General features: G+C 58.6%; 2 protein-coding genes across 6 annotated transcripts; one reads left to right on the forward strand and one right to left on the reverse strand.

Moving 5' to 3' along the window:
• Window positions 1–121: 121 nt before the first annotated feature.
• Window positions 122–7,183, reverse strand: NFKBIE (NFKB inhibitor epsilon). The gene is made up of 6 exons (XM_045866963.3): window positions 6,579–7,183; window positions 4,039–4,141; window positions 3,133–3,355; window positions 2,040–2,128; window positions 1,631–1,870; window positions 122–714 (listed from the first exon to the last, which is right to left on the reverse strand). Exons 1-6 carry the CDS (start codon window positions 6,941–6,943, stop codon window positions 649–651), a joined length of 1,086 nt encoding a protein of 361 aa, XP_045722919.1. The 5' UTR covers window positions 6,944–7,183; the 3' UTR covers window positions 122–648.
• TMEM151B (transmembrane protein 151B) lies at window positions 4,256–20,315 on the forward strand. 5 transcript variants are annotated; one of them, XM_045866964.3, is made up of 7 exons: window positions 4,256–4,721; window positions 9,434–9,538; window positions 9,901–10,046; window positions 12,073–12,191; window positions 12,463–12,782; window positions 14,968–15,408; window positions 16,607–20,315. In XM_045866964.3, exons 5-7 carry the CDS (start codon window positions 12,654–12,656, stop codon window positions 17,732–17,734), a joined length of 1,698 nt encoding a protein of 565 aa, XP_045722920.1. In that variant the 5' UTR covers window positions 4,256–4,721; window positions 9,434–9,538; window positions 9,901–10,046; window positions 12,073–12,191; window positions 12,463–12,653; the 3' UTR covers window positions 17,735–20,315. The 5 variants fall into 5 exon arrangements, with proteins under 5 accessions (XP_045722920.1, XP_064453736.1, XP_064453738.1 ...); XM_064597666.1 differs by having other exon boundaries at window positions 12,073–12,782; XM_064597668.1 differs by having other exon boundaries at window positions 12,073–12,782; window positions 15,111–15,408.
• The last annotated feature ends 931 nt before the right edge of the window (window positions 20,316–21,246 follow it).

A 21,246-nucleotide genomic window follows, 5' to 3' on the forward strand; every position in this document is an offset into this window, starting at 1 on the left:
ACCTTGCTCAGGTGGCAATTTCCTTCTCTCTGTCTCTACCATAAAGTCACAAGGCAGGCCTACCCAAAAATCCCCAATGTACATGGACATGCACATGCACAAAACAACGCTGGGGGGAAACTTTTTAAAGGTCTCTGCTGTTTTAGTGTCATGTTATTGAAACTTCCCCTTCCCCAAAGGCTCAGTTCAGGGCCTTCTGTGTGAAGTCTTTAAACAACAGTGTTCAAGAGTCCTCAACAGCAGTGAGATGGAACCCCTCAGGGTCCTGCTTGCTGATTTCAGTTTCTCTCCTCACTCGGGAGAGTCCATGTTTTCCTACTGGTTGGCAGTTTCAGGCTGACTGGACATGGGTAGAAACAAGAGCCCCCGCCATCTTCTAGAGTCAAACAGGCTTTGCCCAGGATACCCGGGGCTTTGGGAGTCTTCAAGAATCTCCGTCCACCTAGGAAGGTCTTCTTTCCAGACTGGCCTTCTCTCACTTGTGATCCCTCCTCTCAGCTCAGGACTGTGCTGGCCCTAGGCTGTGGCCTCAGCAGTCCCCAGGACACCAGGAGGGCACATTGTCTGGGCCCAAACTGCAGCAGCTATGGCTCCAGCTTCCACACGGGAAGAGATGGAGTCTCCGGGGCCCCAGACTCTGCCCTGGCTTCAGTCGGCACACAGCAGTGGCTTCCCAGAGATCTTCAGGTCATCAAAGGGCAAAAGAGCAAAGGGCTGAGAAAGAGAATGGAGAGAAGCAAGATCAGGGCCCATGGGGAAAAGGCAGCAGTGGAGGAAGGGAGCTGGGGAGACAGATTGGGTCTTTTCCCCTCCACCAAATGACAGCTGAAGGACATCGGGGAACAAATCTTCCTACTTCCTACTAATTCCCCAAATAGAGGCCCCTCCGGGCTAGGCAGAGCCCTGAAGCCTTAAACAAGCCCTCACTCTCTAAGATAATGTCAGAATAGCAGAGCTAACCAGGACCCCAGAGACGATCTAGCCCATAGGTCTGGAGGGATTTTTGGCAATGGGGTGGAGTACTTATGAAACATTTTGAATATTCTTTTAAGAAAGCTCTAGGCCCAACGTGAGGCTTGAACTCATGACCCTGAGATCAAGAGTCACATGCTCTACTGACTGAGCCAGCTGGGCGCCCCCGAATACTTTTTTACACTGAACATTTTAAAATGGAAAGACTGTACAGGAAATCTAGGTTTTAAGGGGCCACCCCTCCCCAGGGGCCACCTCCTGCCCTGGGCTCCCCTAACCTTTCTCTTAAAAAACTCCAAGACTTGGAAGTGCTGGGCCCACATTCCTCCTCTGCGACTATCTGCTGAAGCCAAGTAGAGTGACCCTTGGGCATAGACTCTGATCCCCCACAGGCCCCACCACCCTGTCTTATACCTAGTTGGCCTCACTGATCCTGTTAGAGTCCAAGTTTGAGCTCCCTGGTCTTGACCAACTAAGAAGACAGGCTGAGGGAGGGGCAGAGGCTTGCCCCAGGTCCCACAGTTGGTGAGTGGCAGAGTCGTGGGTTGTGGATGACACCCCGGAATCCCGACTCCTTGGCCCTTTCAGCTGTTACGCGCCTGCCTCTGCTATGGGTGTGGGAGGTCCTGCAGAGCAGAGCCGAGCCTGTGCCCCTTACATCCTCAGCCAGGTCCTGGGGAGTCTCGTCCTCCACGTTCCGCAGCAGGGAGTCGGCGCCTGCCTCGCACAGAGTGGATGAGATGCTGCTGAGGCCCCGACCCGCCGCGAGGTGCAGGGGTGTGCACCCGTTGAGCATGCGGGCGTCTACCCGGGCACCAGCCTGGAGCAGGAACTGCACCAGACCCCGCTCCTGGGTCTCCACAGCCAGGTGCAGCGCGGTCTTTCCACTCGTGCCCTCCTGGAGGGGAATAAGGAGGTCAGCCAAGGGGCCTCAAGCCGCATCCTGCTGGGCCCGGGGCCCTGGATAAGGAGGTGAGGGCCACCACTTCTGACTGCTGGGCAGGGGAGCCGGGGCTGGATCAGGCGGTGGGGCAGGCCCCGGGCTGGGTCCCGACTGGCCCCCTCACCTGCGTGTCAATGTCAGCTCCGTTCTGAAGCAACAGCTGCATGAGCGGCCGGTTCCTCTGCAGGGTGGCGATGTGGAGACAGGCCAGACCTGGGATGGGGTGAGGGTGGGGGCTGCTCATCTGCATCCAGCAACTCTCTCTCCCCCGCTTCCAGGGACCTCCCTGCCCCTCAGCCCCAAGGGACTTACTGCCAACTCAGTGCCTCTGATCACAGGACTGTTATAAAACAAACCCAAAAAACCCCCTCAAAAGTCTGAGGGAAAAGGAACTCAAAGTTTCCACCTTTTCAGAGTCATGTTATTGAAACTTTCATGCTTCAGGGGTTAGGTGGCTGAGTGACACCCCACATACAGGCGCACCCTCCCCCCCCATACCCCTCCCCCATTCTCTCTCTCCCTCCCCCCCCCCCCCACCTCTCTCAAACTCTACCCGCCTTCACGCCCTGTGGCAAAACCACCTTCTTCACAGCTCTCCAGGATCCCCAGGCCCCAGCCCCTCCCCAGGGGCCACCTCCTGCCCTGGGCTCCCCTAACCTTTCTGCTGACTCCTTTCTGGCGTGGAACCCCCTCTGCCTCCAGACCTAGATTCAAAGTGACATCCCTCACCTCCTTCAAGTCTCTGCTCAAATGTCCCTGCTCCCTGAGGGTTTCCCTGGCCATTCTCTTTCAAAATCACACCCACCCCGCAACCCTGCCGTCCTAGTTCTCACTCTGCTCTGCTTTTCCCACAGGACTTACTGCTTGCTAACCTGCTAGAGAACTCCCTGCTTAGCCTTACTGCCGGCCTCCATCATTCTCTGTTTTGTTCACAGATGCAAGTCCGGCTCCCAGAATAATGTCTGGCACATAGAAGGCCCTCAGTACATTTTTGTTATGTGAATTAATGAGTTCATCTAATCTCTGTTAAACTAAATACCTTGAGGGCAAGGTTTAGCTCTCTCTTTTGCACACAGCAGGCTCTCAGTAAATTCTCAAATTCATTCATTCATTCATGCATCCATTCATTCAGCAAAGATGTAGCGAGTACCTGTGTGCTTGGAACTGGTCCATCTCCTGCCCCCTTCTCATCCCACGGGCCCTGAGGCCGCCCATACCTTGCCAGTTTTGCAGCTGGAGGTCCAGGGAGTGGGGTGGTCCTCGGCCTGGCTCTGGCCGCCCCTCCAGCAGGCAGCGGGCACAGGCCAGGTGCTGGCGCTGACAGGCCACATGCAAGGCCGTGTCACCGTGTCGATCTTGTAGCATCCGACTGGCCCCCTTCAGCACCAGGGCCCGAACTGCACCGGGCTGGTCCAGATGTACAGCCAGATGGAGTGCTGTCTGTAGGCACAAAGGGGCCCGGGGCTACTCTAGCATGCTCTTGCCTCTGGGAACGTGCTAGGGTGAACCCAGGAATTACGAGCTGCCAGAACCTTCTTTGAGGGCAGCTTAGAAAGGCTGTGGCCCTGGTCTTCCAAGGAAACGCTGCTAAACCCTTCCCTCTGTCACTGCCCACCAAGCTCTTGGGACCCCCATTTCTGGAGGCCGGGTGAGGGAAGTGGGCCCCTCTCTTCTTGCAGGTCCCCACAGCCCCTGGAGAAAGGACAGATGGTGGCGGGGTCTACCCCCTCCCCCTCTGGGGAGACCTCTGCTGTCCCCAGGGGCCAGGTGACAAGGGAAGGTTGGAGGGAGGAAAGACAGAGGTACCAGGCAGCCTCCACCTGGCGTACTCCTCTTTTAAAAGGCTCCACGCAGATGCCTCCTCCTGAATTCAGCTTTCCCTGGCTGCCCCCACAGACACTGGATCCCACAGTAGCTGGTATGTGTCTCTATCACAATCCTTGTCACCGGGCTACGTAACTAGGTGTTGACATGAGCCCCCTCGCCCAGGGGGCAGAGGCTGTCTTACTCCTGTCCGTATCACCAGCTTCTATCCCAGTGCCTGGCGTCCGGTTTCCGGAGTGTGCAGCCTAATGGGGCAGGTGTAGGTATCTGGGCAGAGCCCACCCTCTCCCCCCACCCACCTGGTAAAGGTTGTTCTGAATGTCCAGGACCTCCTGGGGCAGCAAAGCCAGACAACATAGCAGCACAGCTGGGGCCTCGTGGATCACCGCCAGGTGGACAAGCCTGGGAGGGGGAGGCAGCAGGAACAGGGATTAGTGTCAGGGCTTGGGCTCTAGATAGTGAGCTAGGGTCCTGGGGTCCTGGGGTTAGAAGGAAGAACACATCAATCTCTAAGAAGCCATTCACAGGGTAGGTAGGTGTAGGAAGTGAGAGTTCGGGCCAGGAAGCGAGGGTTGGTGAGGGAAGCCAGGATCCTGGGGCTGCGAGCTCCAAGTTCCCATCTCTGGCCTTCAGGAGGGCCTTGGCAGAGTGGGAGCGTGGGCAGGGTGCTGATGGGACAAGGTCCTTCCTGTTTGGCCTGCCCACACCCCACTCCCCTCTGGCCCCAGGGCCCTGGCAGGCCGGCTAGAGCTCAAAGCCAAACTGAAAGCTGCCGGGGTAGCACAGAGGTGGTTTCCGGCCTGAGCTCCCCACCTCCGCCAACCCCAACAGGGAGGACTCAGAGGGCAGGAGTGGGGTTATCCCCACTCGCAGCGACTCAATGTTACACATTCCAGGGGAGAGAAAACAGAAGCTCTTGGAAGAGGAGCCAGGAGCCAGCGAGGCATCCTGTTCTGCTGCCCTTCACAGGGGAATCGAGAGGGTCAGTCTTCAGACAGCGCGGACAGGGTGGGGCCTGACCAGAGGCCCTCCACTCAGCCTCCACTTCCAAGGGGAGGTCTGTGCAGTGCAGAAAACGTGCGGCTCTTGGGGGCCAAAGAGCCTTGGCCTCTTGCTAAGGTGGGAGGGGGCAGCAGGGAAGGGAAGTTCCAGTCCTGGGGTTTCCCCACATCAGGTGGGGAAAACGAAAGCCAGAGCTGGAGGGTCTAGGCCGGGACCGCTGCCTTGGGGCATTAACTGCCCTGAGGGGTAGTTTGGGTAAAGGCATATCTGGGCTGGGGAGGGGGCTGCTCAGGCAGGAGGGGGGCAGGCTTGGTGGCGGGCGGCAGGAGAGAGTGACGGAGGGAGGGCGGGAGGAACCGCTCTGGAAATCCCCTCGGCCAGAGCCTGTTCTCTAGGTCACATTCCTGTAGCCACCTCCCTTTCTCCCTGTCTCCCCTCCTCCCACTTCCTCTTCCCACTTCCATAAGTCCTATAGGCCAGACACCCTGGAGGGAAGAGGGTGCCCCCTCCCCTCTAGGGACCTCCTGGGGAGTCTTGACACCTCTTCTCCACCCCACCCACCCCAATTCCACAGTCTAGACACAACACCTGTCTCTAACTAGGTAACGGCTGCACACAGAGAGAGAGGCTAACAAAGGACAGCAGTGTCAGAAGGCTTCAATCCCTAGGTCAAAGGTCAGTCATAGGTATTCCACATGGAGCCCCCCAAATCTTGATTCTGGGCCTGAGGGCTGCTGATCTGGGCAGGTCACAAAAAGGCCTCGGGTCATTCCTCTCCCACCCACCGGGTCCACAGGCTATCTTTGTCAAAGGCAACCCAGGATTAGGACCCTCCCATCTCCAAAAAGCAGGTCAGGACAGACACCTCCGGCCTCCTCTACCCTCCCCACTGCCATGCATTCCAGCATCCCCGGATCTGGGACCCCAGCCCACTCCACTCTGTTTCTCGCCTCCAAGTCCTCACCTGACAGTGTTTCTTCTTCCTAAGGGGCAAATCTTCAGCTGGCCAGTCCCTCCCACACAAACTGCTTCTTACTTCAACTGCCTGCCCCCCAGCCCAGTCCCCACCAAACTTCACCTGGGCCTGGGGGAGGAAGAGTAAAGTAAAGGGATCAGACAGGACAGTGAGGGGGACTTGGGGGGCTCAGGAGGTGGAGGGTGTCGGTAAAGCTGACTCCAGCCCTCACTTCCCCTTTTGCAGCAGAGAAGGAAGTAAGCTGGGCAGCCAGCCGCCTGTCTGCTGGGGCAAGAGTGCCCCAGCCTGGCTCACCCCCTCTTTCTTAGGGCTAGCCTCAGCTCTGCACCCTGGCAGTACCCACATCCTTTGCTTCCTGACCCCCACTGGCAACCTGTAATTGGCACCTTTTGTTCCTTGAGACAGGGTATTCTGAGGTCAGGGGCTGGGAATCCCAGATAGTGAGCAAACAAGGATGCCCTCTCCCCCAGTGAGAAAAAAAACAACAACAACAAAAAAAAAACACAAAAAAACCCTGGACTGGTCAGGGGAATTTTCCCTTCCAAGGGTGGGTCATTGGTAGCTTTCCAAGCTGCTAGCTGGGGTTCCAGGTGTCTGGTAAGGGCCCTGTCAGCTCTGCCCACCTCCCTAAGGGAGGGCAGAGAGATGATGCCAGGGCCTCTGGTCCGGGTCTGGCCAGAGCTCAAAAGTGGGCTGAGAGTGAAGTCGAGTTTGGAAGAGAGAGTGGGGACTGCCCCTTCCAGCGCCGGTGTCTTGAGGGATCCTCACAGAGTGGGTTCCCGGCCTGTTGAAGATCCTGGCGCGCCGGGAGTTAGCATCAATTGGAAGGGGTCCCTGTCTCACCCTAGACCCCATACTCACGTGTCTCCATCTTCGGAGATGTAAGTGAGTGCTTCCAGCTGCTGAGGGCTCAGCGCCCCCGCGGCGGCGAGCGGCGAGCGTGGGGCTGGGTTCTCGGTCTCCGTGCCCCCCAAGAAGGGCAGGGGCTCGGTGAGCGACGAGGAACCATAGGTGGAGTCAGCTCGCTCCCCATCTGTGTCTTCCTTCTGTGGCTCTTCGGCTGTTCCCGGAGGTTGAGTCCAGGGCTGGGGGCCGCCGCCATCCGAGAGCCCAGAGGCTGGGGTCGGGGTGGGCTCGGGCAGGGAGCGCAGAGAGCGCAGAGACTCGATGCCCGAGTCATACTGGCTCTCATCTGTCTCGTCCGGCCCCTTCCGCGCCTCCGACATGCCAGCGGTGCCGGCCCGCGGGGGCCAGGTCCGAGTAGGATCCGGCTCCGGGCTCCGCCGCGCCGCCTTTCCGGGTTGCAGGTCCGCCCTGCAGAGCTGGCGCCCGGCCGGGAGTGGCCTCCTTCCCGGGCTGCGGGAGCCCCAGGGGTCGGCGAGAAGCGCAGGCGAGCCTCGGAGCGGGGGAAGCTTCCACCGCAGCGGCTACTCCGGCAGCTGGACTGCCCAGTCGGACTCGCTCGCTCGCCCCGCCCCTCAGGCCCCGCCCCCGACAGGCGCTTCCGGACCGAGGCCCCGCCCTCCGGAATCCCCCTTACCCCGCCCTCTGGGTTGGCTTCGAGTTAGGGGTTACCCGGTCCTGAGTCACTCATGCGTTAATTCACCCACTCATTCATTCATTTATTCATTCATACACCCATTCATTCATTCATCCATCCATGCATTCATATTTTTCTGTTCCTTCTTTGCATTCATTAATTTCACGCATTTTCTTTCCTTCCTTTCTTCCATTTCTTCATTTTTTCCATTCATTCATTCGTTTTTATTTTTATTTTATTTTATTTTTAAGATTTTATTTATTTATTCATGAGAGAGAGAGAGAGAGAGAGGCAGAGAGAGAAGCAGGCTCCCCGCTGAGCAGGGAGCCTGATGCGGGGCTCGATCCCAAGACCCTGGGATCACGACCTGAGCCGAAGGCAGACGCTTAACCATCTGAGCCACCCAGGCGCCCTATTTTTTATTTTTTTTAAAATATTTTTATTTATTTATTTGACACAGAGAGAGAGCACGCATAAGCAGGGGGAGGGGGAGAGGGAGAAGCAGGCTCCCCATCCAGCAGGGAGCCCAAATGGGGGCTTGATTCCAGGACCCCGGGATCATGAGTTGAGCCGAAGGCAGCCGCTTAGGCAACTGAACCGCCCAGGCGCCCCTTTTCGTTTGTTTTTAAAGGAATATTTATTAATCGTCTGCACAGGCTGGGCATCTTGCAGGGAGAGCACTGCTTTCTATCTCCTACCCATATCTCTCAATTTCTGTGGTTTTCTCATCTATCGGTGCCCGGGAGTTTGGGTAGGGAAAGAAAGGGGATACTTACTGTCTTTAAAGGACCAGTTCTCCCTTTGTGTCCTGGATAGAGGGTCTCCTGCAACAACTTCCCAGATCACATAGAATTGGGCACAAGGATGTTTTTTTGTTTTTTAAGATTTTATTTATTTATTCGACAGAGAGACACAGGAGAGAGGGAACACAAGCAGGGGGAGTGGGAGAGGGAGAAGCAGGCTTCCTGCTGAGCAGGGAGCCCGATGTGGGGCTTGATCCCAGGACTCCGAGATCACGACCTGAGCCAAAAGCAGACGCTTAACAACTGAGCCATCCAGGCGCCCCAAGGATGGTGTTTTTGTTTTTGTTTTTGTTTTTTTGAAAGTGAGTTTTCTCAGGCAAGCTGTTGTCTTAAAAAAAAATGCAGAGTGGTCATGTTTTTTTGTTGTCTAAAAAAGCAGACTGGTCATTCTTTACGGGGATGAAACATTGGCTCTGGGCAGTTACAACATCTGGTTACCCCTAGGGGTCAGGGAAGTTTAGTTCCTCATGGTGGGGCCAGAATGGGGAGGCCCCAGACATGCTGGGCCATGCTCTGCTGAGGTCCCCACCACAGCCACAGCCCCAGTGCCAGCACATCTTTCCTCCTTCCCTGTCCCTGCTTTCCCTGGGCCTAAAGGGCCTAGGGAGGTTGTAGGCAAACTCCACCCACATAGTGAGCCCCAACCTGTGCCCCATGATTCATCCTCTACCCCAAGTGCCATCAACCCAGGGGCATCAATGACCTTAGAAGATCATCCCCAAGGGAATATTTCCCTTTTCCAGCTCTGGCATTGGGGGAAGGAAGCTGAAGTGAGTATAGACAGCTAAGAACCAGCTTTTCTACTGCCCTCCTCCATGTAACCTCATTTTATTCATCCATCTCTTCCTCTGTTTGACAAACATGTATGGGGCTTTTCCTATATGCCTGACATTGGTCTTTCTGCTGGAAGCAAAACCAAGTATCATAGTAACGGTAATAACCAACAACCACTAATCCTACCCCCATTCAAAAATGTCCCATGGTCCCAGCCTTCAAAAATCTCCCTGGCAATGATAATAGAGTGCTTGTGCTAAGACAGGAGTGAGAACAGGGTGCGGTGGGGGCACACAGCGGGGTCGATACCCAGTGGAGTGAGGGGAAGGGAAGAGGGCTGGGGAGAAGAGAGGTACCCTAGTGTGTGTGCTTAGAGGGGTGAGTCAAGAGAGAAGAGTGGTGGGCAGATGGGAGGAGATGCCCCACTGCTCTTCATCCCTGTGGAGAACCAGAGTGGAGAGGATGTATTGAGCATGAGGCAGTGAGAAGCCACGAGGGGAAAGCCCAAGGAAATTGAGGCATCTCCTTCCCTTGAGGTCAGTGTGATTTCAGATGTTCGCAATTTCCTCCCCTGACATGTTCCTCTCTCATCCTCAAAGGCTAGAGCAAAAATACAGTCAGGAACTCCAGACCCACACTACATGGGCTCAGACCTGGCACTATCACATCCCCATCTTAAAGTTGGGAAGCTGCAACCCAGAGAGGTGAGTTGAACTGCCCAAGATCAAACCAGTCAGGAAGGACAGGGCCAGGTTCTCCTGTCCCTAATCCAAAACTTTGAAAAACATTTTCTTTTTTTAAATTAAATTTAATTAATTAATTAATTTATTTATTTATTTTTAAAGGTTTTATTTATTTGACAGACAGAAAGACAGCCAGAGAGGGAACAAAGGCAGGGGGAGTGGGAGATGGAGAAGCAGGCTTCTGGCGGAGCAGGGAGCCTGATGCAGGGCTTGATCCCAGGACCCTGGAATCCTGACCTGAGCCCAAGGCAGACGCTTAATGACTGAGCCACCCAGGCGCTCCTGAAAAACATTTTCAATGAAATTTTGTTTCCTTTATGAAGGTCTAAGGAGTTGGGGCATCTGAACCCACCACAAGGACACAAGAACTCAGGAGTATGCAGTGACCACCCTTTCCTTCAGACAGAGGCTGAATTTAAGGAAAAACCTATCCCAACTCAATCCTGCGTCTCGCTCGGAACCCCAACAGGTGTGTAGCAGCCCCTTTTCTGGCCACATGAGGTCAGCATTGAGTCACTCGCTGCTTCCAGACCCTGCCTGCACTCTGACAGGAAGCCCTTCTGGGGATACTTCAGAACGGGGAGAGGGACCATACAGTGCCATTTGGAAGGGTGACCTGGGGACTCTGACTCGGGCCTCAGCATGGTCAGGGCCCTGACTGCTTCCTCGGCCCCTCCAGTCCTCTTCTCTCTCTGCTGTTTTCTTCTGGTTCCCTTTGTAGTACCCCCACTCCCAGCTTCCACCCACCCCAGCCAGGCTCCTCTTCAGGAAACAGGCCCTGTTGCCATGGTGACCAGCTGGTCAGCTGGCTCCTTCCTCGCCCCCTCCCTTCACCCCTCTTTCCCCTGAGCTTCCAAGGAAGGGTGATGTGTGTGAATGGAGAAGGGCGGGGGGCGTTGTCAGGGGTCCTTTATCTCTTGGGAGCTCTGGGATTGGCCAAAAGGAGTTGGGCCAGCTCTCCTCCAAAGCCCCCCTGAGGTGGAGACAGGCAGGCAGTAGGCGTGGGGAATAGGAGCAAGATTACAACAACTAAATGGGGAGTGTGATCCTCCTATCTGGGTTAGGAAACGGCAGGGCTAGGAACTCTGCACTCTGTCTGCAGTGAGGACTGAACTAGGTGGAACCGGCTGAGACCAGAAGAAGGGTTGGAGTTAGATGTGAGGCAGGGCTTCCCACAAAATATGGGTGGGAGACACTGGAGTTAGCCACCAAGTGAGATTCCTCCTCTGCCATGAGAAAGGGGGCGAGGCCTGCCTCTTCAGGACCACACCCTTCCTCTGTTCGGGTCTGGAGGACAGAATGACTGACCCGTGGAGGATCATGCAGGCTGGATGGTTCTGAAGCAGGAGGCAGCCAGTCGGCCACCTTCACTTTGCCTGGAAAGAGGAGAATAGGAAAATGGAGGAAGGCCCAGGAGTGGGTGTGGGGGGTGGGGTGGGGTGGGACAGAGGCTGTGGCTACTCTGCCTCAGGTGAGAATCCCAGCAGATTGGTGTGCTTGTCCCGTCCCAAAGACTAGATTCTCCAAAACTTTGCCTTAAGCTAACTTCCTACCCACAAATATCCCCATGGCCTTTGGAATGGGAAAGATCTGGATTCTAGGACTAGCTCTGTGAATACTAGCAGGTAACCTTTAGTAAATCATTCACACTCCCTATACCTTGGTTCCTTGTGGGTAAATGGGGGACCAGTTACTATATGTCAAAGACTCTAATGTAGCACAGGGCACACTAGGATTCCACAGTGTGCACCCACAGATTGAATAAGCATAGCCTTTATACTATTTTATCATAATGATTGCCCCCTCCCCATTAGACTTTGTGCTCTTTGAGGGTAGAATATTGTATGTTTCATTTCTGAACAGGGTACAGAGGAGGTAGCCAATGCCTGTTTATTGAATGGATGCATCCAGGAATGAATGAATGCATGTCAGTTTTCTTTCTGCCCGTCCCAGGCAGTACAGGGAGAAGCAGTGTGGGTGGATGGCAGGAAGGGGTGGGCTACTTGCAGTCACTCAGCCTGGCCTGGGGCCTATGATTTTGCCTCCTACACCCACAGAAGAAGGGCAGAGGCTTAGAGACTGTCCAGGCAACTTCTTCAAGGCACAGATGAGGAAACTAAGGCTTAAAGAGGGGAAGGCACTTGCCCAAGGTCACACAACCCCTTAATGGCAGAGCCAGGATTAAGAATTGGAACTTAGGTTTCCTGATCTCCAGCCTAGGGCAATGCACACGCTTCATTGCTTCTTTGGGACTGTTTCTCTAGGGAAGGAAAATGGCTCTGTGAAGCCCCATTCCAATGTCCTCCCCTCTGCCCTCTGTTAGTCCTTTCTCACATCTAGCTCCAATCCTTTCCCTTTCACCCGATTCCATCTCTGTTCACTTGGGTCTGGCCTCTGAAGGCTGGCTCCCGCCTTAAGCGTTACCACCCAACTGGGAATAAGGATCTTCCCTAGGGTTCCAAGGCTCAATTTCCTTTCCCCACCCTCGGCCCCAGGAACTTGCGGGAACCAACGACGGGGAGGGATGTTGGTTGAACCGCTGGTGCCCCCTCCACCGAGAAGGGACAGAAGGAGTTGCTGCACAGATCTTCCCGGGATGGGGGGCGGTGGTGAGGTGAGCAAGGCTGGGAGTGGGGAAGGGGTGCGGGGAGCCCCTGTTGCTTCTCCTCTTTGGGGGGGTGGCTATTAGGTAGGCTTGAGGAAGGCGGAGTTTGGGGGGCCGGGGGCGGGGCTCCTGCGCTGAGAGGAAGAGGGGGGGCGCGCTGGCTCCAGCTCGGCTCAGACAAAAGGCGGCGGCGGGAGCGGGCGGGAGGCGGAGCGGCGCCGCGAGGGCCTCAAGGTGACACCCGCCCCCGGCCCCGGCCCCCCCCGGCCCGGCCCCCCAGCCCGCCTCCCCACCCCCCAGCCCCTAGCCCCCTACCCCCGGTGCCCTTTCCAGGCCCCCTCCCCCCGGCGGGGGGTGGGGAGCAGCGAGGGCCCCGCCCCCTCCCGCCCCCTCCCCAGGGCCAGCGCAGGATGCCCTCGGCCCCCGGCAGCCCCCCGGGAAGCCCTGAGCTCGACGCACCCCCTCTACGCCATGTCCCCCCCTGGCTCGGCCGCGGGAGAGAGCGCCGGCGGCGGCGGCGGAGGTGGCGGCCCCGGGGTCCCGGAGGAGCCCACGGCGGCGGCGGCGGCGGCGGCGGACGAGGGCCCCGCCCGAGAGGAGGTGAGAACAGGCGGCGCCCCTTCCCCGGGCGCGGCCGCAGCCTGGCCCCCCATCCCCCGCCGCGCGCGGCCCCCGCCGGTTCCGCCGCAGCGCGGCCGGCGCCCCGCACCCCGAGTCGGCCGCCGCAGCCGCAGTCCCGCGCCGATGCCCCCACCGGCGGCCGGAGCTGTCCGCGGTGGCGGGGAAGGGGCTGCGCCGGGGGCGGGGCTCGGGGGGGGTCCTGGGCAGGGGGAGGGGCCTAGGGGCGGAGCCTCGCGGACCCCGGGCGGATGGGGTGGGGACGGTGGCAGGAATCCTGTTTGGCGGAGGGAATGCTATCTTGAAGGCCAGGAAGGGCGACTTGTAGGGGCTACAGAGGCAGGAGAGTACCATGGGGAAATGGGGGTGGTACCTGAGCTGTGGTCCTAAGAAGGTCAAATGTGTACAGAGGCGATTCCCCCTGGGGTCACTGGGAGTGTGTGAGTGCACCTCTCTCCCCCAATGTCCACGCAGCTCCCCCACTCCCAGGGGGGCCCTGAGCCCAGGAATCCTTCAGAGTGTTGGAAATAAGCATATCCCTAGTTGGGGGCCCTACTCTTCAGTCGTCTGAACCTGGAAACAAAGAGACTGAGGAAGGTACCAGTGGCACTGCTCCCCTCCCCCCATCTCCCAAGCACACTCGTGCACACACATACACACTGCACTAGGGCAGAAGCACAGGGACAGGGACAGACCTGCAGGTAGAGACCCTTTCAGATGTGCTGTCAATGGGACACGTGCACACTCAGGCGGGCCCACGGAGGTGCACATCTACACACCCCCCAAGGACAAGGCTCCCGGGAAGGTACATGTACCCTAATCTTGTTTGTATATGCTGTGTGCTATTGCCTAGCCCACCTACCCAACCACACTTCCAGATCTTTCCTCGCATTTCACACCAGGTCCAGGGCCTGCTGTCTGTGACTGTGCCCTTCCTTTCTACCCTTTTCTCCCTTCCCGTGGCTAGACTCCAGGTCAGGCCTGGGGAACTGGAGGAAGTCAGGATCTCAGTGGCAGGTGTGTGTGTTGGGGGGGGGTTCCTAAAGCCAGACAGCAGGGAGGAGGAGTGGGAAAGCACAGCCCACCACCAGAAATCCAACTCAATTCTCATCTATTAAGTGGCTGCTGGGCGCCAGCACCACGGTGGGCACCCAGGATGCAGAGAATGAGACCCTGCCCTCAGGAGCACCCAGTCTAGACGTGTAAACAACTCACTGGGGTGACCGTGGGATGGAGTGGGCCAAGTGCTTTAACAGGCCCCCAGAGAGCCCCAAGAATCATTTTGACAAATGACTGGACTGCAAACGTCTTCCTCCCTACCCCGCTAACGTGGTCCCACAGCCCCGCTCCCCAGCCACTTGTCTCTGCCCTTCTGGTTGTCTCCTCCTGGACTGCCTTCTACTCAGAGATGTCAGTCCTCTTCTTCTCATCTTAGAACAGGGGAAGGATGTTAGGGTCCAGGAAGGAGACTTACAGGAGGCCTTGGGGTCAGACTGTGGGGAGAGTCAGAGCTTGGGGTTTCCTGGGCACCCCCCAACCCCTCCAAAGGAGGTATGAGACTAATTGTCTGTGAGGGAGGTGGATGGGTCAAAGAGGACTGGCTCCTCTAGAACCCAGGACTCAAAGAATCGGGAAGATGTGAGGGTCCCACCTGTTAAGTGGGAAGGTGATGTCAGTGGGTCCCTCCCCACTTTCCTGGAACACCTGGAAGGAGTCCTGGCTGGGGACCTGCCTTCGCTGATGCCTATCTGTCCTCCCTTGTCTTCCCCATCCACACCTCCTGTTTCATGGCCATCTTTATGTCTGTCTTTGGACTCTGTTTCTCTGGGTGCCATCCTATCCATCTGTGTCTTCTCTGCCACCCGGGGCCTCCTCCCTTCGTCTCTGGCTCTGATCCCTCTCTGCCTTTTGGGGTGTCTGTCTCTCTCCACACTTCCCTGTATTGGTGTTCTGTTTTCTTCTCCTGTCCCCATGCCTCATTCTGGGTCATTTCTGCATTTATCTTTGGTCCTCGGCTCCCATCTCGGTCTTAACCTCTTCTCTCCATGACCCTGTCTGCCTGTCATCTCTGATGCTGGCTTCCACCCCTCCATCCATCTCTGTGCCGGGTCCTGCCACTCTGTCTCACTCCCAATCATCTCGGACCTTCCCCTGCCCATGTGAGCAGCAGCGTCCCATCCAGCCCTCTTTCACCAAGTCCCTCTGCCGTGAGTCCCACTGGAAGTGCCTGCTACTCTCGCTGCTCATGTACGGCTGTCTGGGGGCCGTGGCCTGGTGCCACGTAACCACGGTGACCCGCCTCACCTTCAGCAGCGCCTACCAGGGCAACAGCCTCATGTACCACGACAGCCCCTGCTCCAACGGCTATGTCTACATCCCCCTGGCCTTCCTGCTCATGCTGTACGCCGTCTACCTGGTGGAGTGTTGGCACTGCCAAGCCCGCCATGAGCTGCAGCACCGCGTTGATGTGAGCAGCGTGCGGGAGCGCGTGGGCCGCATGCAGCAGGCCACGCCCTGTATCTGGTGGAAGGCCATCAGCTACCACTATGTCCGCCGCACCCGCCAGGTCACCCGATACCGCAATGGAGACGCCTACACCACCACCCAGGTGAGGGGCTGGGGGGGGGGGCGCTGGGACCCTGACTGATTGCCCCCAGGGGGAGGAACTCAGGCAGCAGTGAGCTCTGTGGACACTGAAACAGGAGGGCAGTACCAACCACGGTAATGACGGCAAACACGTAGCAGCCAGGCCCTGCCCGACATACATCATAAATACCAAATCATTTCTTTAATCCTCATAACAACCCTATGAGTTAGGTAACTACTATCCACATTTTACAGATGAGGAAACTGAGGCCTGGAGAGGTTAAGTACCTTGCCCAAAGTCAAACAGCTAGTACGTGGTGGAGCTGGGATTTGAACCCAGGCAGTCTGGCCCCAGGGTCTGTCAGGATCTCAGCTTAGTGCTTAATGGTCGGAGATGGCTTCACACGCACTCTCTCACAGCACGCTCTCACCCGTTCAGTGAGGTGGCTGCTCCCAGGTCCTTTTCCACAGGTAAGGAATCCTAAGCTCAATGACTTGCCCAAGGTCTGCAGCTTCTAAGTGGTAGTGCTAGACTCAAACCCAGGGCCCTGGATCCCAAGTCCAAGGCTCCCAGAGGTGGGAGTCTGCTGGCAAAGAGGTGGAGGTAGGCACGGGAGGCCCCATGCAGGGGTGGGGGCGGGGGCTAATTAGCGCTTCCTGGACCCGCCAGGAGAAGGCATTATTAGAGCCCTGGAAGAAGAGGAGATTTTCTCAGTGGAGAGTGATCTCTGTCTCACTGCTGGGATGGGTAAACAGAAGCCTGGGGCCTGTGACAATCATGGAGGGGGCTGGGTGAGAGCTAAGGTGGGAACAGGAAGACCAGAGGCAGAGACCGGTCGACAGGGCCCTCCGTGGCCCATCTGGGAACACACTTGGAAAAGGGAAGAAGGGGCAGCGTGGGACTTGGGAGACGGGGCAAAAAGGTCGGGCAAGCCCGACGGGCAGTTCAGGGCCAGCGCCTGACCCCCTGATGAAGCAGGGCTTAATTAAAATTAGCGTGCACCCGGGTAGGTCCGACTTCCAGCCCATCCTCCTCTCTAATGGATGACGACTCTGAGGGCCTGCGTTGCTCTGTAAAGCAGGTATTAAGATCCTACCCGGCTCCAAGCGGGCTCTAAAGCGGGGCAGGCTTAGGGTTCGAGCGGGCAGCAAGAGCGGCGATGGGGCGGACGAGGGTGAGCCGACAGAAGCGACTCCCGCCGCCCTCCCCGGCGCCGCAGGTCTACCATGAGCGCGTCAACACGCACGTGGCGGAGGCCGAGTTCGACTACGCGCGCTGCGGCGTCCGCGACGTGTCCAAGGCGCTGGTGGGGCTGGAGGGCGCGCCGGCCACGCGCCTGCGCTTCACCAAGTGCTTCAGCTTCGCCAGCGTGGAGGCCGAGAACGCCTACCTGTGCCAGCGCGCGCGCTTCTTCGCCGAGAACGAGGGCCTGGACGACTACATGGAGGCGCGCGAGGGCATGCACCTCAAGAACGTGGACTTCCGCGAGTTCATGGTGGCCTTCCCGGACCCGGCCCGGCCGCCGTGGTACGCCTGCTCGTCGGCCTTCTGGGCCGCGGCGCTGCTCACGCTGTCGTGGCCGCTGCGCGTGCTGGCCGAGTACCGCACGGCCTACGCGCACTACCACGTGGAGAAGCTCTTCGGCCTGGAGGGCCCGGGCTCGGCGAGCAGCGCGGGCGGCGGCCTGAGCCCCAGCGACGAGCTGCTGCCCCCGCTGACGCACCGCCTGCCGCGCGTCAACACGGTGGACAGCACGGAGCTCGAGTGGCACATCCGCTCCAACCAGCAGCTGGTGCCCAGCTACTCGGAGGCGGTGCTCATGGACCTGGCGGGGCTGGGGGCGCGCTGCGCGGGGGCGGCGGGCGGCGGCTACGCGCCCGCGTGCCGCTACGGCGGGGTGGGCGGCCCGGGCGCGGCGGGCGTGGCCCCGTACCGGCGCAGCTGCGAGCACTGCCAGCGCGCCGTCAGCAGCTCGTCCATCTTCTCGCGCAGCGCGCTCAGCGTCTGCGCCAGCCCGCGGGCCGGCCCGGGGCCCGGGGGCGGCCCGGGCTGCGGGGGCAGCCGCTTCTCGCTCGGCCGCCTCTACGGCTCCCGACGCAGCTGCCTGTGGCGCAGCCGGAGCGGGAGCGTCAACGAGGCGAGCTGCCCCACCGAGCAGACGCGCCTGTCGAGCCAGGCCAGCATGGGGGACGACGAGGACGACGACGAGGAGGAGGCCGGGCCGCCGCCGCCCTACCACGACGCCCTCTACTTCCCGGTCCTCATCGTGCACCGGCAGGAGGGGTGTCTGGGCCACAGCCACCGGCCGCTGCACCGCCACGGCTCCTGCGTAGAGACCTCACTGTGACCTCCGCCCCCCCCCCCCCCCGCTGCCCCCCGGCAGGCCCAGCGTCCTCCCTCCTGCCCCTCGTCGGACCGTGCCCCTGGCGTGTAGTGGGGGGAGTCGTGATGGTGACTGAGGCTGTGCTGGGCACGGCGCGGGGAGCAGGGAGGCGAGGGTGCGCGGGACGGACCCCGATGGGGTTCGGATCCCCCCGCCTTTCCTGCACATAAAGAGACCGACGGGTGGGAGGGGGTGGGCGGCTCCGGGGAACCCCGCCCCGGACACGGTCGGCTCTTCCAGCCCCGCCCGTCAGTTCCTAGGGGGACACCTCCCCTTCCTCCACGCACACTCGAGATTTCCCGTTCAGCCTTTCAATGAATCTTCTGACTGTTAGCGGCGACTGTGCTGTGGCACCGCGTGGGGCCCGTCGCAAGGGCGAGGCCTTCGCTGTGCAGCTGGGAGGTCTAGAGGCCGGAGGGGGCTTTCCTTCCTTCGCTGCCTGGCCCCACCAGGGCCTCTCTCTACGGAGGGGGCGGTGGTTTGGTGAACAGCAGGGCTGACTTCCAACCTGCTAGTGGCGTCAGTGGGTCTGAGGCCGGGGCCGGATGTCAGCCCCAATGCTCCATCTCAAACCCGTGCAAATGTTGCTCTCCTCTTCTTGGCGCTGGCCCCAAAACATCGGGGTTTCCTTTCTGCCGCTCCGTTCACTGCTGTTTATTTTGCTGGGTCCCTGGAGTGTGGGTCCTGGAGGGACTGTGCTCACACCGCTCCCGTCACTCTCCTCCCTTCGCTCTTGCCCTCTGGCCCTGAAGAGCAGTTGCCCAGGGAGGAGGGAGGCAAAATATGGTGGGTATGTACCTCAGTCCTGTCTCTAAACTCTGCAGCCTCCTGACCTGGGTTCTGGGAGGGCTCTCCCTTCAGAGGGGGTGAGATAACCGCCCCCCTTCCCCCCCGCCGCGTGTTCATTAAAGCTGGTCAAGATGAATGCCTGGGTGGGAAGAGTGGGAGACAGACCGGGGTGACAAAGGGGAACTCTCCTAGCAGGTGGGAGTGGGCAGTGGAGGGAGATGGAAAGGACCTCCAAAGGTGGGGGTGTCTGGGGCGACCCTTGCCTTCCCCAGACTTGGGGGGGGTATGAAGAGCTGTTGTCCCCACACATTACCTCTGCAGGGCTGAGGACGTCCTCACGAGCCCCGACTGGAGAAATACTCAATTCCAGTGGCAGGGTCAGAGGCAGAAATTCTCTAAATCTTGTCTGACCCCCTCTGTCCTCCTCTATCCCATGAGCTGAAGCCCTGCAGCGTGCCCCGGGGTCTTCAAAAGGGCACCTTGCCACCACCCAAGGGCGCTGGTCCCACGTCCTGTTCTAAAGCTCTGACACGGCCTTTTCTCCCCCACCACTCCCACCCTGATGTGCTTCAGTGTGCATGTCTATGTACAACCCCCTGCCCTCCCAACTCCCCTGGCTAAAGTTTTCCCAGCACACTCAGTGCCCAGGGAGTGAGCTCATATTTCAAGCTGGAGAGGATAACCCTTGGGCCGCCAACATTGCTCACCCCTGATGCTCCTCACTTTGCCTGAGCCATATGAGCTCTTCCTTCCCCTCCTTCAGCCCCCTCTCCCATCTTCCTCCAGCCCCCCTCCCATCTTCCTCCAGCCCCCTCTCCCATCTTCCTCCAGCCCCCCTCCCATCTTCCTCCAGCCCCCTCTCCCATCTTCCTCCAGCCCCCTCTCCCATCTTCCCCCAACCTCCTCTCCTATCTTCCTCCAGCCCCCTCTCCCATCTTCCTCCAGGCTAGCCAGGCCTACACCTGCCAAGGGCATGACAGTCACCTGTACAACATCTCTGGCTCCCCGTCCCCCTTCCCTGGGGGACTTGGGAGGTACAGATTGTGGGGACACCGCGGCCCATGGTCCATCAGGGTTGAGCTTTCCTGTGGAGATGGCTGAGTGGGAAAGCAGAGGAGGAGGGAGAAGGGGAGGCTTGGGCAGGAGGGAATAGCTGTCCACTAGGTTTCCCTGGGCCTGGGCAGTCATGGCCACCTGCCTGTCACCACTGAGCCTGCCTGGACCCCGAGTTTGTGCTCCTTGGGGCCCTGGCGATTGGAGCACCCCTCTTTCCTCAGAGGGGACATCTGTGAGGTCCAGGTGGTGAGCCGTGGCCGCAGGCCCCAGTTCTTGGCCAGCTGGCACGGGGATGTCCTGCCCTTGTATGGAGGCAGCCTGGCCACTTCCCAGCTCCAAGGAGGGAGGGACTCAGCTCCTTCTCCCTCAGGCCCATTCCTGAGACCGAGCCTGAGCTAGGAGGAGGGGACAGGGGACCCCCTACTATTATTTTTGCCTGTATTGACCATTTCTGCCTAGGTCTTCTTACACAGACAGCCTCACCTTCCACACACGTGCAGACTTAGAGAGAAAGCGATTCTTTGGTCTATTTTCTTGGTAGCTTTATTGATTGCCAGGGAAAACGAAAACCAGAAAATTAATCTCTAAAATTAAACTTTACACTGAATGTTCTTGTTTCTCTAATTAGAACTTCTGCTAGCAGCTGTGGCTACGTACACACACACACACACACACACACTCACTCACACACACCCTCACATCTACACGTTTGCACTCCCGAACTGTCAGAGGGTGTCAGGCACAGACAGACTCTAGCTTGCCCAGACAGGCACACAAGTGCAGTCACTCCCAAGCCCCCTTTGGTGCTCGGCGTGGCGCCTGCTTGTTGGAAGGAGTCCCTGGAGAGCAGGCACCCCTAGGCGGTGGCTGCAGCCCATGACCCATCCTTTGGAAAGACCACGGGTCTGGAGGCCCTGGACTCCTCAGCGGGGTGGGGAGGATGGGAGATGGGGCTCAGCCTGGACCTATTAGGTCCTCTTGTGGCCCTGGGCGTTGATGTGACCCCTGTGGGCAGCCACAGAGCAATGGGGACTCTCGGAGGGCACCTGGAAGGCTCCCTATGTGCTGAGGACAAGGGCTTGTGGGGGTGGGCTGGGCCTGGCTGGGGAGAAGACAGGTCTCTGTCAATTGGGTGCATCACACTGTGGCCTTTCTGTCGTGGATTTCCAAGCGCAAAGATTGTACAAATCAAATGTGGATAATAAAGTTGCGGATGACTCACTGACTTCCCTCCCCTGTGTGGCACCTCCCCCATGCTCTCCTCCTCCCAGCAGAAGCTCCCCGGTGGGGGCAGTGGGTCTGAGTCCCTCCTGTCACCTCTGTTTCCCCCTTCCCAGGTTGTGTGTGTGTGGCGGGGGTGGGGATGAGAATCGGGATGGAATGGCCTGTAGAACGGGATCACTTTAGCAGAGTCGAGTAATAGCGAGGTAGCATTGGCAGGGGTGAGGGTGAAAGAGCCGGGCAAAGCTCTGCAGTAGCCAGAGGAGAGAGAGACTGAGGGTGTATGTGTGCCCTGCAGGCACACACATGTTTGAAGGTCAAAAAGTCCAGGACTGTTCAGTAGAGAGGACAATGGTTGGGAGGCAGGGGTCAGGGAGATGGATGGCCTTCATGGGATAGTCTGGGGAGGC

The sequence above is a fragment of the Mirounga angustirostris genome, unplaced genomic scaffold (genome assembly GCF_029215605.1).
Source record: "Mirounga angustirostris isolate CCGP_5_RB_7025 unplaced genomic scaffold, mMirAng1.0.hap1 SCAF_8, whole genome shotgun sequence".
NCBI classification, from domain to species: Eukaryota; Metazoa; Chordata; class Mammalia; order Carnivora; family Phocidae; genus Mirounga; species Mirounga angustirostris.

Coding starts and splice junctions, on each gene's coding strand:
- NFKBIE (XM_045866963.3), bottom strand. CDS start 6,943: ATGTCGGAGGCGCGGAAGGGGCCGGACGAGACAGATGAGAGCCAGTAT. Junction 4,142..6,578: donor ATCTCCGAAGATGGAGACAC/GTGAGTATGGGG, acceptor TCCCCCTCCCAG/GCTTGTCCACCTGGCGGTGA. Junction 3,356..4,038: donor TTCAGAACAACCTTTACCAG/GTGGGTGGGGGG, acceptor TTGTGCCTACAG/ACAGCACTCCATCTGGCTGT.
- TMEM151B (XM_064597666.1), top strand. CDS start 12,654: ATGTCCCCCCCTGGCTCGGCCGCGGGAGAGAGCGCCGGCGGCGGCGGC. Junction 12,783..14,967: donor AGGGCCCCGCCCGAGAGGAG/GTGAGAACAGGC, acceptor CCATGTGAGCAG/CAGCGTCCCATCCAGCCCTC. Junction 15,409..16,606: donor ACGCCTACACCACCACCCAG/GTGAGGGGCTGG, acceptor CCGGCGCCGCAG/GTCTACCATGAGCGCGTCAA.